The sequence below is a fragment of the Microcaecilia unicolor genome, chromosome 12 (genome assembly GCF_901765095.1).
Source record: "Microcaecilia unicolor chromosome 12, aMicUni1.1, whole genome shotgun sequence".
Taxonomy (NCBI): Eukaryota; Metazoa; Chordata; class Amphibia; order Gymnophiona; family Siphonopidae; genus Microcaecilia; species Microcaecilia unicolor.
The window spans coordinates 18898407-18915154 of NC_044042.1; the positions used below are offsets into that span (position 1 = coordinate 18898407).

Sequence of the window (16748 nt, forward strand, 5' to 3'; positions counted from 1 at the left end):
ACATTTAACATATAAATGTAAGGAAATACAGAAATTAATATAAAAAGGAAAACATTTTCTCTCAACAATATATATTTACATAATTGTCCACAATTGGAAGATCCAAGATCAGGAAAACAATCTTAAAGAAAATAATAACAGGGGACTTTTGCAGCTGTGCCAGCTGGTGGATCTCATTGACGTTTAGAACATTTGTTGCAGAATAATGGGGAGTTGTTGCCATTTGAGGCTATACAAGACAAGGTGGGAGTAGCCTGGGGTAACAGATTTGCTTATACGCAGGTCACGCACTATATGAAGTCCTTGCATCAGGCTTCTTTGAGGGGTCGATTGGGGGACCGGGTCCGAGGTTTTTTTGAAGGGATGAAAACTGATAGACATTCGGTCTCTGATTTGTTTGGAGCACTAGTTAAGCGTAGGCCTCGGAGAACATATGAGGGTCTTAAGCATAAGTGGGAACAGGATCTGGGGTCCTCATTGACTTCATGGAATGTGGAGACTACTTTAAAAGGCATTCGCCTATTAGTAACGGATGAACGGTTGAGAGAATGCGGGTATAGAATAGTTCTTCGGGGTTACATGTCTAAAGCGCAGTTGGCTCATGTGTTAGAGACGGTTGATGCTGCTTGTTCTAAGTGTGTGGGGGGGGGGGGTCATAGTTCCTTCTACCACGCGTTGTGGCAGTGTCCAGGGGTGCGAGCATTTTGGCAGCGGGTCCGGGGGTTTCTGATCAAACTTGGGAATAAAATTGAGGGCACGGAGGGACAGTTTTTGCTAGACCATCCACGGGCTTTTGCCTCTTTGAGTACTCCTGCAACTCTGCTATGCAGAAAGCTGAGTTTGGTAGCTCGAAAGTGTATAATGCAATATTGGACCTCTTCGGAAGCGCCCGCTTACTGGCATTGGCGTAATCAGGTGCACCTTTTAGCATCTTGGGAGGCTAGAGATTCCAAGATGTCGCCTAAACGTAGAAAACAATTTCTTCAGATCTGGATGCCTTATCTTCAGATTCTAAGTCCAAGGGGTCGGAGTTTACTTATTAATGCTGGTTGATTTTGGTTGTGGAGTGGGTGGGTGGGGGGGGGGGGGGTTCCACCTCCTCTCTGCTTCGTAATAAGCTGCTTTCTATAGAGTACAGAGGTCACCACATAATCTGTAGCCTGCTAAACAGTTCTGGATTATTGGTACTGTTGTACTTCCTTGAATTTATACAGAGTTTTTGGAAATTGAGTGGTACAGGGGTGGGATGGAGGGGATGGGAAGGGGAGGGGAGAGATGGGGGGGGTATGGGTAGTTTATAAGCTGTATGGTTCATGCATAGTATCTTATTGTTTGTAAGTTGGCATTATTGTGTATGCTTAACTTTGAGTTATCAATAAAATTACTTTAAACCAAAAAAAAAAAAAAAGAAAATAAGAAAAAATGGTTAATCTTACACTTCACATTTTCTGAGGGAGGAAGGTTCATCGGTTATTGCAGCCGGTACAGTGGTAACTGAAGGAAGTTGCTGCAGAGGATTCTTCATCTGTTTCCACAAACCCTTATAATTTCTTAGGTTCAAACAAATAAGTAATAAGGAAATAAAACACTTACAAGGGAATCGCGCTAGGAAGGTCCCACCTAGGGCAATGATTCCTGGCTTAAAAGCCAAGACCTCACACCTCCCAGTCTGCTATTCCCTTGATGTGTCAGGAAATATATGCATCTTTGAACCCAAAAAACTATCAACCATGTATCGGAAATACAATTTCAAAAACATTGTTCCTATTTAAATCAAAGACGAAAGTCACTAATAATAACTCTATCTATAACTTCTGAATTTTCCAAAATGTCAGTTAAACTTACATCTCTTTTCTCTGATAAAGAAGATTTTAAAGGAAATATATTAAAAAATATATTTTATGATAAACACTCTTTAAGTGAGGCTTCAATATCAAAAGCAGAGTCTATAACTCCCAAGTATTTCATCTCTTCAACAATGACAATATCACAACCATGAACAGCGTGAACACTTTAGGGAAATCAACCTTAGTCTTTCGTGAAAGAAATAGTATCGGAGTTGTATTCATATTTAAACTAAATTTATTAGCTTTAAACCAAGAATTAAGTGAATTTTAGACGTCACAGCCATGAACAACATGAACACTTTAGGGCAATGGTTCGCAAATCTGGTCCTGGAGGCACCCCAGCCAGTCAGGTTTTCAGGATACTCACAATGAATATTCATGAGAGAGATTTGTATGCACTGCCTCCACTGCATGCAAATCTTTCTCATGAATATTCATTGTGGATATCTTGAAAACCTGACTGGCTGGGGTGCCTCTAGGACCAGGTTTGGGAACCACAGCTCTAGGGAAATCAACCTTAGGCATGCCTGAAAGAAATAATATCAGAGTTTTATTCATATTTAAACTAAATGTATTAGCTTTAAACCAAGAATTAACTGAATTTAGACATAATCCCAGTAATGCAAATGTAGCAGACATCTTTACATTTATTAAAAGAGAACCATCTCTAACCTGTCCATCATGTCTCAAGTGTGTTAGAAGGAGGGAGGAGTTTCTGTCTATTTGAAAGGCTCGCTTTATTTTTTTTCCTAGGGTTGCTACATGAAAGTGAAAGACTGGTTTGAATCCAATTTCATCCATGTGGGCATAATAACCATCGTTATTTCTGTTATCCAGGTAAATTATTTGTGACTAGTAAAAAAAGGCCCGTTTCTGACACAAATGAAATGGGCGCTAGCAAGGTTTTCCTCGGAGTGTGTATGTTTGAGAGAGTGTGTGTGAGAGTGACTGTCTGAGAGAGAGAGAGAGTGTGTGTGTGACAGAGAGCGAGTGAGACTGGGTGCAAGTGTGTCTATGAGAGAGACTGTGTGTGTGATTCCCCTGCCCCCCCCCCCTCCAGCCACCCAGCAATTCTCCTCTCTCCCGTGCCCCCCCCCCCAGCCACCCAGCGATTCTCCTCGCTCCCCTGATTACCTCCGTTGAAGCGTTCGCATTGTTGAAAGCCCTGCCCGTCTCCAGCCTTCCCTTCGAGTTCGTTCCCTCAGAGTCCCGCCCTGACGGAAAGAGGAAATGACGTCAGAAAGTGGGACTCTGAGGGAACGAACTTGAAGGGAAGGCTGGAGACGGGCAGGGCTTTCACTGACACGGCCGCTTCGACGGAGGTAATCAGGGGAGCGAGGAGAATCGCTGGGTGGCTGGAGAGGGGGGGCAGGGGAGAGAGGAGAATCGCTGGGTGGCTCGGGAGAGACCTGTGAAGTGACCGCAGCTCATTTATATAGTAGGATCCTCTCAGCTCATTTAGTCTAGTTATCAAATAGGCAGTGCTTGGATATGGGTCACATTCCAGGGCTCTTTCAGGAACCCTGAGTCATGAGCCTTACATCCGGTCATTAACCCTTACCAGAGGCCTGGCCCAGGAATCAAACCCAAGCCCCCAACTGAGCCAGCATAGTTACAATTGTTTTGCTCAACATTTTGCATAGGGAAGTGGTAGCAAAGCTGACCTACTGACCGTACAGGCAAATCAGAATTTCAGGATACCCACAATAAATATGCATGAGATAGTTTTGCATTTACCTTCATGATCTATCTATGGGGTCAACCACTGGCCTGTAAATATTTGCATCATTTTTTACAAATCTTGATGAGAAATCTTGCGATAATCTCAAATTTGGCTCAAATGCAAACTAATTCCTGTTGCATTATGTTGAGTTTGATTGTTGTACTCACAAGATTGTCTAGAGAAATGACCGTTTGTTATGATTCATTGAAAGGAGGAGTGGCCTAGTGGTTAGGGTGGTGGACTTTGGTCCTGGGGAACTGAGTTCGATTCCCACTTCAGGCACAGGCAGCTCCTTGTGACTCTGGGCAAGTCACTTAACCCTCCATTGCCCCATGTAAGCCCCATTGAGCCTGCCATGAGTGGGAAAGCGCGGGGTACAAATGTAACAAAAAAAAAATAGATACTATTGGAGATTCTACATGGAATGTTGCTACTATTGGAGATTCTACATGGAATCTTGCTATTCCACTAGCAACATTCCATGTAGAAGGCTGCGCAGGCTTCTGTTTCTGTGAGTCTGACGTCCTGCACGTACGTGCAGGACGTCAGACTCAGAGAAGCAGAAGCCTGCGTGGCCACATTGGTGATCTGCAAGGGCCGACTTCTACATGGAATGTTGCTAGTGGAATAGCAACATTCCATGTAGAATCTCCAATAGTAGCAACAGTGGAGGAGTGGCCTAGTGGTTAGGGTGGTGGACTTTGGTCCTGAGGAACTGAGTTCGATTCCCACTTCAGGCACAGGCAGCTCCTTGTGACTCTGGGCAAGTCACTTAACCCTCCATTGCCCCATGTAAGCCGCATTGAGCCTGCCATGAGTGGGAAAGCACAGGGTACAAATGTAACAAAAATAAAATAGATACTATTGGAGATTCTACATGGAATGTTGCTATTCCACTAGCAACGCGCAGGCTTCTGAGGACATCAGACTCACAGAAGCAGAAGCCTGAGCGGCTACATTGTGCAAGGGTCGACTTCTACGTGGAATGTTACTAGTGGAATAGCAACATTCCATGTAGAATCTCAAATAGTAGCAATAGTGGAAGAGTGGCCTAGTGGTTAGGGTGGTGGACTTTGGTCCTGAGGAACTGAGTTCGATTCCCACTTCAGGCACAGGCAGCTCCTTGTGACTCTGGGCAAGTCACTTAACCCTCCATTGCCCCATGTAAGCCGCATTGAGCCTGCCATGAGTGGGAAAGCGCGGGATACAAATGTAACAAAATAAAAGCACCTCAGACATCCAGAAAGATGCCACTTGAATCAGGATTGTGGTGGGTGCTGTCTCTTGCTGGACCCCAGGTGTCTTTGCAGAGCTAGGCCCTCAACAGATACTTCACACTGCATATGTCCTTTGTCTTACTATGTTCTGTACACACATTACTAATGGAAGGAATTTTGTTCTTTCAGGTGCTGGGAATGTCATTTTCTTTGACTCTCTACTGTCAGATTGCAAAAATGGCAGATAACTGAACAACTTTACAAACCCTGGAGAAAAATGAAGAACAAGGAGGATGAATGTAATGGTTAGCACAGTGAGCTAAGATCCCGAGGAACTGGGTTCAATTCCCACTGCAGCTCCTTGTGACCCTGGGCAAGTCACTCAGGGGCCCTTTTACAAAGGCGCGCTGAAAAATGGCCTGCGGTAGTGTAGACGCGCGTTTTGGGCGCTCGCGGAATCATTTTTCAGCGCACCTGTAAAAAAAAATGCCCTTTTAAAAACGTTTTTGCCGAAAATGGATGTGCGGCAAAATGAAAATTGCCGTGCGGCCATTTTGGGTCTGACACCTTACCGCCAGCCATTGACCTAGCAGTAAAGTCTCACACGGTAACCGGGCGGTAGTGACCTACGCGCGTCAAATGCCACTTGGCGTGCGTATGCTATGCGCGTCCGAAAATAAAAATGATCTTTCGGACGCATGCCAAAAATGAAATTACCGCAAGAGCCACGCGGCAGCTGGGCGGTAACTCCATTTTGGCACGTGTTGGGCGCATGTAGACGCTTACGCGGCTTAGTAAAAGGGCCCCTTAACCCTTCGTTACCCCAGGTACAAAAACAGATTGTGAGCCCTCTAGGGACAGAGAAAGAACCTGCATATAATGTGTACAGCGTTGTGTACGTCTAGTAGCGCTATAGAAAGGATAATAATAGTAGTAGTAGAGTCCTAAAAAATGCTGCCAAGTTTCTTATAGACACATTTTGTCCACGTAAAATCTAACTCCCAAGATCAAGGAAGACCAGGGGCGTATCTGGACTTCGCCGTTAGGGGGGTCCAGAGCTGAGGTGACGGGGCACATTTTAGCCCCCCCCCCCCCCAGCGCCGCCGCCCCCCTGCCGCTTTTGTCGACACCCCCCGCCGCTGCCAGAACCACCTCCAACAACTGTGGCCCCCCCCCGCCGCCGACCCCACACCTGCCGTCGCCGTGACATCGCCTACCTTTGCTGGCGGGGGACCCCAACCCCCGCCAACCGAAGTCTTCTTGCTTCGTTTGGTTTCTGAGTCTGTCTGACGTCCTGCACGTTCTGCAGATCGCAAGGCTTCGTTCTGTTTCTGTGAGTCTGACGTCCTGCACGTTGTGTACGTGCAGGACGTCAGACAGGCTCAGAAACGAAACGAAGCAAGAAGACTTCGGCTGGCGGGGGTTGGGGTCCCCCGCCAGCAAAGGTAGCAGACGGCGACGGCAGGTTGACGGCGGCAGGGGGGTCCAGGGCCAAATCTACGGGGGCCCTGGCCCCCGTGGCCCCATAGCAGCTACGCCCCTGAGGAAGACTCTACTCATTTTGAGGCAACCTTTGGGACTTCCTGGTTTCCATAACTGAAATAAAATGAAGACCAATAATTTAGCATCAGGGACTAAAATGCTCTTTTGCTACTTCAGGTTATGGGCCTGATATTCATACCGCGAGAGTTAGCCGGGCCGACTCCCGCGGTCGGTGCTGAGCCCATATATTCAATACCGGGCCGTTTCCGGTGACTGTCGTTGAGTATCTGGTTAATTTTTTCCTGGTTTCAACTTAACCAGCCCAGTCAATATTCAGCACTGGCCGGTTAAGTTGAAACTGGCCAAAAATAGACCTGCTATTTTAGCGGCCCAATTTGGCTACCAAACTTAGCCAGGGATGCGCTGAATACTAGTGGATAACCGGTTATATCGCGTGATATAGCCTTCGTAAAAGGACCTCTACATGTAAATTCTGTATAGGATTGCTTTAATAAGTTTTTGGGGAGGACAGAGGAATTTTTTTTATAGGCAACCTATTTATTCTTTAACTACTTCGTGCTACAACCTTTGGGAAGGACAGAAAACAAGTAGAGCACGGATTATTGTTGATGGGTGATACTGAATCCTACCGTGCTGCTCCTGCTTTATCGATACATTGTTGTCTTTTTATTTAACAGTATTGCTACTTTGCAAATTGTTTTACCACTGAGAGATTATTACCATAAAGATGTGTTTTTTGTGTAAATACAATGATGCTATTTTGTTCATTTTTATAATGTTTTATGGCATGCTTCTAATTTATGTTGAATGGAGTTTCAACCCCTTGAGAGCCATTTAATTCCCAAATTAAATTAATGTAATTTTGTGTATGTCCTCAACCCCATTCCACAAGGCACACTCAGCCAGTCTGGTTTTCAAAATATCCAAAGTGAGTATGCCTGAAATAAATTTGCACATACGTCTTCCACTATATGCAAATCTATCTCATGCATATTCATTGTGATTATCCTGAAAACCTGACTGGCTGGGTGTGTCCAAGACTGTGTCGAGAAACACTGGTTTATGATTCAACATTTTTTATCGATGACAAGTCAAAGGAAACACTTTCCACAGTCTGAATATACAAAACTCAAATATGAAAATGTACTCAGGAGAGTCAAATTTCTTCAATCTGTCATCAAACTTTTAACATTTTATCCCCCACACCACCCCTTCTATTTATATTTCAATCAGGTAGAACCCCAAACTGATCCATGGATTCCCTCTCAATGTGCTTACAAACAATCGTGTTCCAAACTCTGTAGTATCACCAAAGGTAACCTTGTCCTAAACCCCCCCATGTCCTAATCCCCCTTAGCCCCCCTTCCACCTCCTGGACCTTGTGTTCTTATAGAGAAACACTGGTTTAGAAGGAAGTGTTGTTACTACTCCCTCCAAAAATCTGTTAAAGATACAGTACGACTGGGCGGAGTCAAGAAGACGATGGCTTGTTGAGGCATGCTAGGAGCTCCCGCAGTTTACCTGGTTGCTTTTTTTTCCTTGATGGCTCCTAAACACCACAGTAAGATTCCATCAGTTCCAGGTGTGGAGATCTCTTTGCAGACAATATGGCAGATGCAGGTTAAGATGGATTCTTCAACTTCTAAGTGTTCTCTGGATTTATCTTTATTAGAAGACACAGTGGGACAATTGTATCAGAAGTAAGAGACCACTACCCAAAAGTTTCAGCAGGAAATTCAGGCAACTGAAGAGAAGATTGAGGAGAACCAGTCTGCCATTAATGCATTGGTTAAAGATAAAATCTTAATACATAGTGATGCATGTGGGTAAGAGGAACCCGAATTATAGCTACGTCTTGCAAGGTTCCACGTTAGGAGTTACGGATCAAGAAAGGGATCTGGGTGTCGTCGTCGATGATACGCTGAAACCTTCTGCTCAGTGTGCTGCTGCGGCTAGGAAAGCGAATAGAATGTTGGGTGTTATTAGGAAGGGTATGGAGTCCAGGTGTGCGGATGTTATAATGCCGTTGTATCGCTCCATGGTGCGACCGCACCTGGAGTATTGTGTTCAGTACTGGTCTCCGTATCTCAAAAAAGATATAGTAGAATTGGAAAAGGTACAGCGAAGGGCGACGAAAATGATAGTGGGGATGGGACGACTTTCCTATGAAGAGAGGCTGAGAAGGCTAGGGCTTTTCAGCTTGGAGAAGAGACGGCTGAGGGGAGATATGATAGAAGTGTATAAAATAATGAGTGGAATGGATCGGGTGGATGTGAAGCGACTGTTCACGCTATCCAAAAATACTAGGACTAGAGGGCATGAGTTGAAGCTACAGTGTGGTAAATTTAAAACGAATCGGAGAAAATTTTTCTTCACCCAACGTGTAATTAGACTCTGGAATTCGTTGCCGGAGAACGTGGTACGGGCGGTTAGCTTGACGGAGTTTAAAAAGGGGTTAGATAGATTCCTAAAGGACAAGTCCATAGACCGCTATTAAATGGACTTAGAAAAATTCCGCATTTTTAAGTATAACTTGTCTGGAATGTTTTTACGTTTAGGGAGCGTGCCAGGTGCCCTTGACCTGGATTGGCCACTGTCGGTGACAGGATGCTGGGCTAGATGGACCTTTGGTCTTTCCCAGTATGGCACTACTTATGTACTTATGTACTTATGTAGGATATTAGAGCAAGTTGAAAATCATTTGAGATACTTAAATCTGAGGATATTGAATTTTCCGAAAGTATATGGACAAACTCCAGTAACTGCTTGAAAAGAATTTCTGGTACAAGCTTTTGGGATGGGAGAAACAGCTTTTCCTCCTGTTAACAAGGTTTATTATGTACATCAAAGAAGATACAGAAATACTGGTAATAGCCAACAAGCTCTTGATATTTCAGTAATTTTAAAGTCTTCTTCTGAGGAAGTAAAAGGGGAGCTATTTGATTACTGAACAGTATTTAAATGCTATTCTGAGACTATACTTTAGAAATTGGACTAATGAATTCTTGGGACAAAGACTATGGATATACCCTGATGCGGTGAGAGCCACTCAGGAAAGACGAAAGCTATTTCTAGTCCTGCATCAAGAAACTGTTTCCTTAGATGCATCTTTTTTCCTTCGTTATCCGGGTAAATGTTTAGTGAATTATATGAATGCACAATATATATTCTTTCTGCCAGAACATTTGCGTTCTTTTTTTTTTTGGACATTAAGAAGCTCTCCAAACTGCTCAGCCTATCCTTACTACTTAGGAAGTAAGAATGTCGTTAAGCTAATTTCATGACCAGTCTTGTTACTTCTTTCTTGATCTGCAATATGTAATTACTCCGCCCTTGTTTCTACTGTGGTCTAAGGTGGAAAATGTCAAGGACCCAGCCTAGTTCCTTGTATTTAATTTTAGTCGTCTTGTTGAATGGTTTTTCTTTCGTTTTTTTCAATATTTTTGTTAATATGTGGATACTTGTGATGAATACATTAAAATTCTATAAGCAAAAAAATAAAATAAAAGATACAGTATGACCAAATGTATTTATTTTACTCAAGAAAAATGTCAGGAAGTATTTTTTCACGGAGAGAGTGGTGGATACTTGGAATGCCCTCCCATGGGAGGTGGTGGAGATGAAAACGGTAACAGAATTCAAACATGCGTGGGATAAACATAAAGGAATCCTGTTCAGAAGGAATGGATCCTCAGAAGCTTAGCGGAGATAGAGTGGCAGAGCCGGTGGTGGGAGGTGGGGCTAGTGCTGGGCAGACTTCTACGGTCTGTGCCCTGAAAATGGCAGATACAAATCAAGGTCAGGTATACACAAGAAGTAGCACATATGAGTTTATCTTGTTGGGCAGACTGGATGGACCATGCAGGTCTTTCTCTGCCGTCATCTACTATGTTACTCACGTTACTCTGGCTGACAGCTGCCTCTTTCCTTTGGTAACTAAGGGGCCCTGCCCTAGTGGCAATGGCCATTTTTGCAATGCAAAAGTAGAGACTAATAGACGATTCACCACTGGAGACGTGAGTCCAACAGTCTTTATTATATCAGAGATAACGACCCACATATTCTGTTTGGTGCTACGTGATCAGTGAGTTGACAACACATATACAAGTAGGACTCTTCGTTTTGCATCCACTACTTGGTGTATTTATTGACCCCTGATGCAGACGCTTTTCAGCGTCGAAACACGGCCTGTGTCGGGTTGTTATCTCTGATATAATAAAGACTGTTGGACTCACGTCTCCAGTGGTGAATCGTCTATTAGTCTCTACTTTTGCCTTCCGTGATTCGTCATCGTAGAGAACTTTTCCTGTTCTATATTTTGCATTTTTGCAATGCGCCAGGGCCCCTTTTACTACAGCGGGTACAAAGGCCGAAAAAGAAATGGCCATTCACACTTGCCACATGGCCATTTCGGGGGGGGGGGGGAGCACTTACTGCCATCCATTGAGGTGGTGGCGGTAAGGGCTCCTGCGCTAACCTGGTGGTAACTGGGCAGCGCACAACACTGCCCGACTACCATTGGGTAACCCCCTGCGGAAATATTTTAAAAATATTTCCACTAGCGCCAGAAACGGCGAGCGCTACGGATGAAACTACCTCTGGCACCTGTGTTGGGCCGGCAGTAGTTCTGGGTTAACCACGTAGCAACCCTTTAGTAAAAGGGTCCCTAAGGCTAAGAATCCACCTCTAATAACTGTTAATCATCCGGAAACTCTTTAGTAACAAAAGAACAACTATATAATTACAGCACCTTTAGTAACTAAAGCTAATTACCAGCCATTTCTTGTAATTAACGATAGATGAGGTTTCCTTTAACAGCCAGGGATAACTGCACAACTCTCTCTGGGATTTTAATATCTAATTATGTAACTACAGTTCCTGCCTGTGACAGTCTTAACTGCAGGGTTTTGTTTTTTTGTTACTGTTTTGTCCTCCTTGTTGTCCTCATCTCCTGAAGCACCTACTGCATTCTTTATTCCTTCTGATTCTCTCTGCTCAAGTTTATTACCCTCCTCTCACCTACCAACACCCATTCTGTTAGAATATCAATGAAATGCTTTGATGTCCCCATGCATACCTCCGACCCACCCCCATCCTCCCATCCTGTCAGACTGTCATAGTAATGCTTGAATGTTTTCACTTATATACACTGTCAGCTAACACATTTGCTTATTTCCGATCTGAGGAAGAAGGGCGACCTTCGAAAGCTAATCAAGAAATGTATTAAGTTATGTCCAATAAAAAAGGTAACATCTTATTTTCTTTTCCATGTTTTATTTTGTTTGATTTCTATTGATAACCTTTAAGAGTGGACTAACACAGCTACCACACCTCTCTGCTCCTCCAAACAAGAAAAAAAAGGAGGGGGGGGGGGGGGGGGGGGAACCAAGCAATCCCACACAGTCAGAAGTAGCTTACAAGAAAGGTGGGACTGACCAACACGGTGAAGCAAGATTTAAAAAAAAAAAAAACCCGAGTTCCTTATTAGGCACAACATGCACTAGTGGCAATGGCCATTTTTGCAATGCGCCAGGGCCCCTCCTCTGCCTATTGTCTCTCTACTTATATATTTTTGTTAACCGTTTTATGCATATGGGTCAGTGGCATAGCTAAGGGTGGGCCTGGGTGGGCACAGGCCCACCCATTCTTGCCTTAGGCCCACCCAGTCAGCAGCCCATGAGGCCCCCAAAAGTCTTCAGTGGCAGCCCCTCACTACTCTCTCAGAGAGAAATGGGCAGACGTGGAGCCATTTAAAAAAATACTATATTTTATGTATGTACAGGGGTAGGGGTGGGGGGTGAGAAGGGCCCACCCAGGTTAACTCTGGGCTCACCCAAAATGTCAGGTCTGCCTATGCCCTGGTATGGGTAGGCCCGAGCGGTATATCAAATGTACAGAAATCAATAAATAAATCTGCAATTGTCCCCTTCCCCAACTCGACACCCACCCACAGAAAGTAACCCCCAACCAGGTCCCCCTGGGCCTACCTTATTGGAAATCCGTCTAGTGGCGCAGGCAGGAGTGATCCTCAGTCACTCCTGCCCTTGTTGGCGCCGTATTCCAAAATTGTGCCAGCAACCCCTAGCAGCACTTGGGGTCATGTTTCTGTAGATGCCCTTATAAGGAAACATGACCCCCCTAGTGAAAATACCACGAGACTATCACTAGGGACCACAGGAGCCATTTTGGAAGCGTGATGCAGTCTAGAAGTGCCAGTTGACTAAGACAAGAAAAACATACTTGAAAGCAAACAATGCCTTGAAGATTTGGACAGGTGTACGGTATGAAACAAGCTGCTTAACTGGGGTTTGTTAAGAGAAGATGTGACAAAGATCTAGTCCAGATATATTTACATCCCACCTCAAGATAGGGAACAGTCAAGAAAGTCTGGAAGGAGCCTCCAGAGGTTATCTCCAGGCTCTGTTTCTCTCCTCTTCATGTTTACATCAGGAGCTTGGCTTTGCTGTATTCCATTAGATGGACACTTTCATAATCCTATATTGCTCAGCAGGGGCGGAGCTACAGTGGGCCACGGGGGCCCCTGGTTTGGCTGGCAGGGGTTGCGAGGTGAGGTGTGAGGAGCGAGGCAGGGGGGAGGTGAAGCGAAGCGAGGCAGTAGGGGGGGGGGGGTGGCAGCAGGGCGGCACTCAAACTGTACCAAAACCTCGGGCTCTGGCACCCTCCCACCATAAGGTCTGGCTACACCCCTGTTACTGAGACTATTTGTTCACAAAAGAACACACCCCCTTTTTTTTTTCCCCTCCTCCTCCTCCTCCTCCTCCTCCTTCCTCTTTAAAGAGTTGCACAGGGACAGAAATTTCACCCGTCCCCACTGGAATCTCCTTCATCCCTACAAGTAATCTTCATCCCCACTCACCTCCTGTACTAAAATAACCTGACTTGTGGTAAAATAACCCAACGTAACAGCAGCCCATGTTGATAACTTCCCCACTCAGTGCTTATGAGGATTTCAATGCTGTCAACCATTATTTTTTTTTAAGCTATTATAATTGTAAACTAGCTTAGAAACAGAAGGAAAGGATAGGTAGGCTGGTCTGGCACTAAACTTCCACAGGAACCCTGCAGGACCTGTATCCATCTCACATGAGTCCCATGGACCTGGAAGGGATACCCGCGGGATTCCTGCTAACCCCATTCCCGTGCATCTCTCTATTCCGCTTTTCATTTCTGAATCTGCATCTTCACTGTTTCCCCCAGTGTTCCTTAAATCAACCTTTTTTTCTTTCCTCCTCTCCTTTTTCCATCTTTATGCGTAATTATGCTGCGCTAAGGCACTAATGGCGATATATTACACCTCTGTAATAAATAAATAAATAGACAGACGCTCTCCTATATCACCACCAAAGAATGTCCATCAGGTGCTGGTGTTTTCAATATGGTTTACTTTGTTTATTGAACATGCAAATCATTATAAAAATAAATATTTTTTACAAACATTGCAAGCTTAAGGCAGAATACAGTCTTCAGTGTCACTGTGAATGTTAAGTAGAGGAGTGTGGTAGCCGTGTTAGTCCACTCTTAAGGTTATCAATAGAAATCAAACAAAATAAAACATGGAAAAGAAAATAAGATGACACCTTTTTTATTGGACATAACTTAATACATTTCTTGATTAGCTTTCGAAGGTTGCCCTTCTTCGTCAGATCGGAAATAAGCAAATGTGCTAGCTGACAGTGTATATAAGTGAAAACATTCAAGCATTACTATGACAGTAAAATAGATACCATTGGAGATTCTACATGGAATGTTGCTACTATTGGAGATTCTACATGGAATGTTGCTATTCCACTAGCAACATTCCATGTAGAAGGCTGCGCAGGCTTCTGTTTCTGTGAGTCTGACGTCCTGCACGTATGTGCAGGACGTCAGACTCACAGAAGCAGAAGCCTGCGCGGCCACATTGCTGATCTACAAGGGCCGACTTCTACATGGAATGTTGCTAGTGGAATAGCAACATTCCATGTAGAATCTTCAGTAGAGGAGTGTGGTAGCCGTGTTAGTCCACTCTTAAGGTTATCAATAGAAATCAAACAAAATAAAACATGGAAAAGAAAATAAGATGATACCTTTTTTATTGGACATAACTTAATACATTTCTTGATTAGCTTTCGAAGGTTGCCCTTCTTCGTCAGATCGGAAATAAACTGTGAATGTTAAAAGCACTCTCAGGTTTGGCACATTGTGTACACTTGCAGGCTTATTTTCGAAAGAGAAGGGCGCCCATCTTTCGACACAAATCGCAAGATGGGAATCCTTCTCACAGGGTCGCCCAAATCGGCAGAATCGAAAGCCGATTTTGGGCGTCCTCAACTGCTTTCCATCACAGGGACGACCAAAGTTCCCGGGGGTGTGTTGGAAGCATAGCGAAGGCTGGACTGGGGCGTGCTTACACACATGGGCGTCCTCGGCCGATAATGAAAAAAAGGGCGTCCCTGACGAACACTTGGACGACTTTACTTGGTCCTTTTTTTTTTTTTTTAGGACCAAGCCACAAAAATGTGCCCTAAATGACCAGATGACCACCAAAGGGAATCGGGGATGACCTCCCCTTACTCCCCAGTGATCACTAATACCCTCCCACCCTAAAAAAAATGTTTCAATATTTTTTCCAGCCTCAAATATCATACCCAGCTCCATGACAGCAGTATGCAGGTCGCTGGAGCAGTTTTAGTGGGTACTGCAGTGCACTTCAGGCAGGCGGACCCAGGCCCATTCCCCCCACCTGTTACACTTGTGGTGGTAAATGGGAGCCCTTCAAAACCCAACGTACCCACATCTAGGTGCCCCCCTTCATCCCTAAGGGGTGTAGTGTTGTACAGTTGTGGGGAGTGGGTTTTGGGGGGGGGGGTTGGGGGGCTCAGCACACAAGGTAAGGGAGCTATGTACCTGGAAGCAATTTCTGAAGTCCACTGCAGTGCTCCCTAGGATGCTCGGTTGGTGTCCTGGCATGTCAGGGGGACCAGTGCATTATGAATGCTGGCTCCTCCCACGACCAAATGGCTTGGATTTGGTCGTTTCCGAGATGGGCAGTGCACATTGAGTCCAGTCTGCACTCATTCTACGCCCATAACCCACTCCTAACACAGCATGCAGTTACCCCTGGATTCTACAAATAGCATGGCGCGTAGCTTGCGTTACATTGTGCGTGTGGCCAATTTACGCTTGCGCTACTCAACTGAGTAATGAGCCAATTAGTGATGATAATTAGACGATAACACTGACTGGCAATAATTGGAATTTGCGTGCGGTTCGTTTTAGGTGCATTCTAAAAAGAGGCATGTTTAAATTCCAACGCGCGTAACTGACAAGGGGACACGGTCATGGAAGGAGTGTGGGGGTGTCGGGGGCATTACTCAATTTTACACGCTTTATTATAGAATTATGGGCTACGCGCCTTAGGGGTGGGTATTTACACCAGGTTTCACTGGAGTAAAAGGCCGCACCTAAATGCAAGCGCATTCCCCGGTCCTATGCGCTATTCTATACACCACGCCTAGCTTTAGATGTGTTATATAGAATTGCGCTAGGAGTTTTAATCGGACGTGTCTAGATTTTAGACGCTCTTTACAGAATCTGGCCCTTAACATGTGAATTAGTAACCACCACGGTAAGTTACCGTACTCATGCAGTGAGAGTACAGGCTGGATCTGTGTGTTTTAACTGCGGAACGTGCTGTAGTAAACGGGACTGTAAGCTAGAGAATGACACGGGAATGGGGACCCGCAGTAACTGCGAGGACGGGGACGGGGACTGAGCTTGCGGGGATAGATCCCATGTGGATAGGGCAGGAACAGATCCCACGTGGATGGGGTGGGGATGGGGACAGAGTCGACGGGGGACATCCTTTGTCCCTGTGTCATTTTTCTACTTTTAAACCTGTTAATGAACTGGACTGTTATGTTTGATTGATGTAGACAATATTTTTAGTTTTTGGAAAAACAAGCAAACGTGTTGGCCACAGCTAGCAAAATTTGCATGGGGGATCCTGTACATCCTGGTACCAGCACATTTTCTAAGAAGACATCCTCTATTGCAGGAGGGACTGTGGAAGACAGGAGAGGTAGACTGAATCCTGAGATTGTTGATGATTTCAGATTAAAAAATCATAACAGTGCTTCATAGGGCATATTTCTCCCCTCTAGGGCCTACAGAACAGGTTGTATTTTGTACCCCTGAACATTTTAATAGGGTGGATTAGGATTCCTTGGGGTAGTAGAAGTCAGCTATTGTTGGGGTTGGAAGGGTAGAGGGTGGTGGTGAGGAGGGTTATTATAGCTGCTCACTGTTATTATTGTTTTCTATTTCTAATTTATACAAAATAGTTGCACAGCATATTGTTCCTTTTCATGCTTTAATAAAAAGATTTAAATATAAAATCGTAATTGTTCGAGGTTTCTGCAGATGGAGACAGGGCTGGGACAGAGACAAACTTTGTTC

At 44.7% G+C, this 16748-nt stretch overlaps 1 protein-coding gene across 1 annotated transcript in view; it reads left to right on the top strand.

The window, feature by feature from the left end:
• Positions 1-5160, top strand: part of CD53 (CD53 molecule) — a 42425-nt gene extending 37265 nt beyond the window's left edge. The window contains exons 7-8 of the mRNA XM_030221302.1: positions 2601-2684; positions 4977-5160. Of these exons, the coding sequence (XP_030077162.1) occupies positions 2601-2684; positions 4977-5039 (147 nt within the window). The 3' untranslated portion in view covers positions 5040-5160. The remainder of the gene's footprint in view (positions 1-2600; positions 2685-4976) is intronic.
• Positions 5161-16748: the final 11588 nt, after the last annotated feature.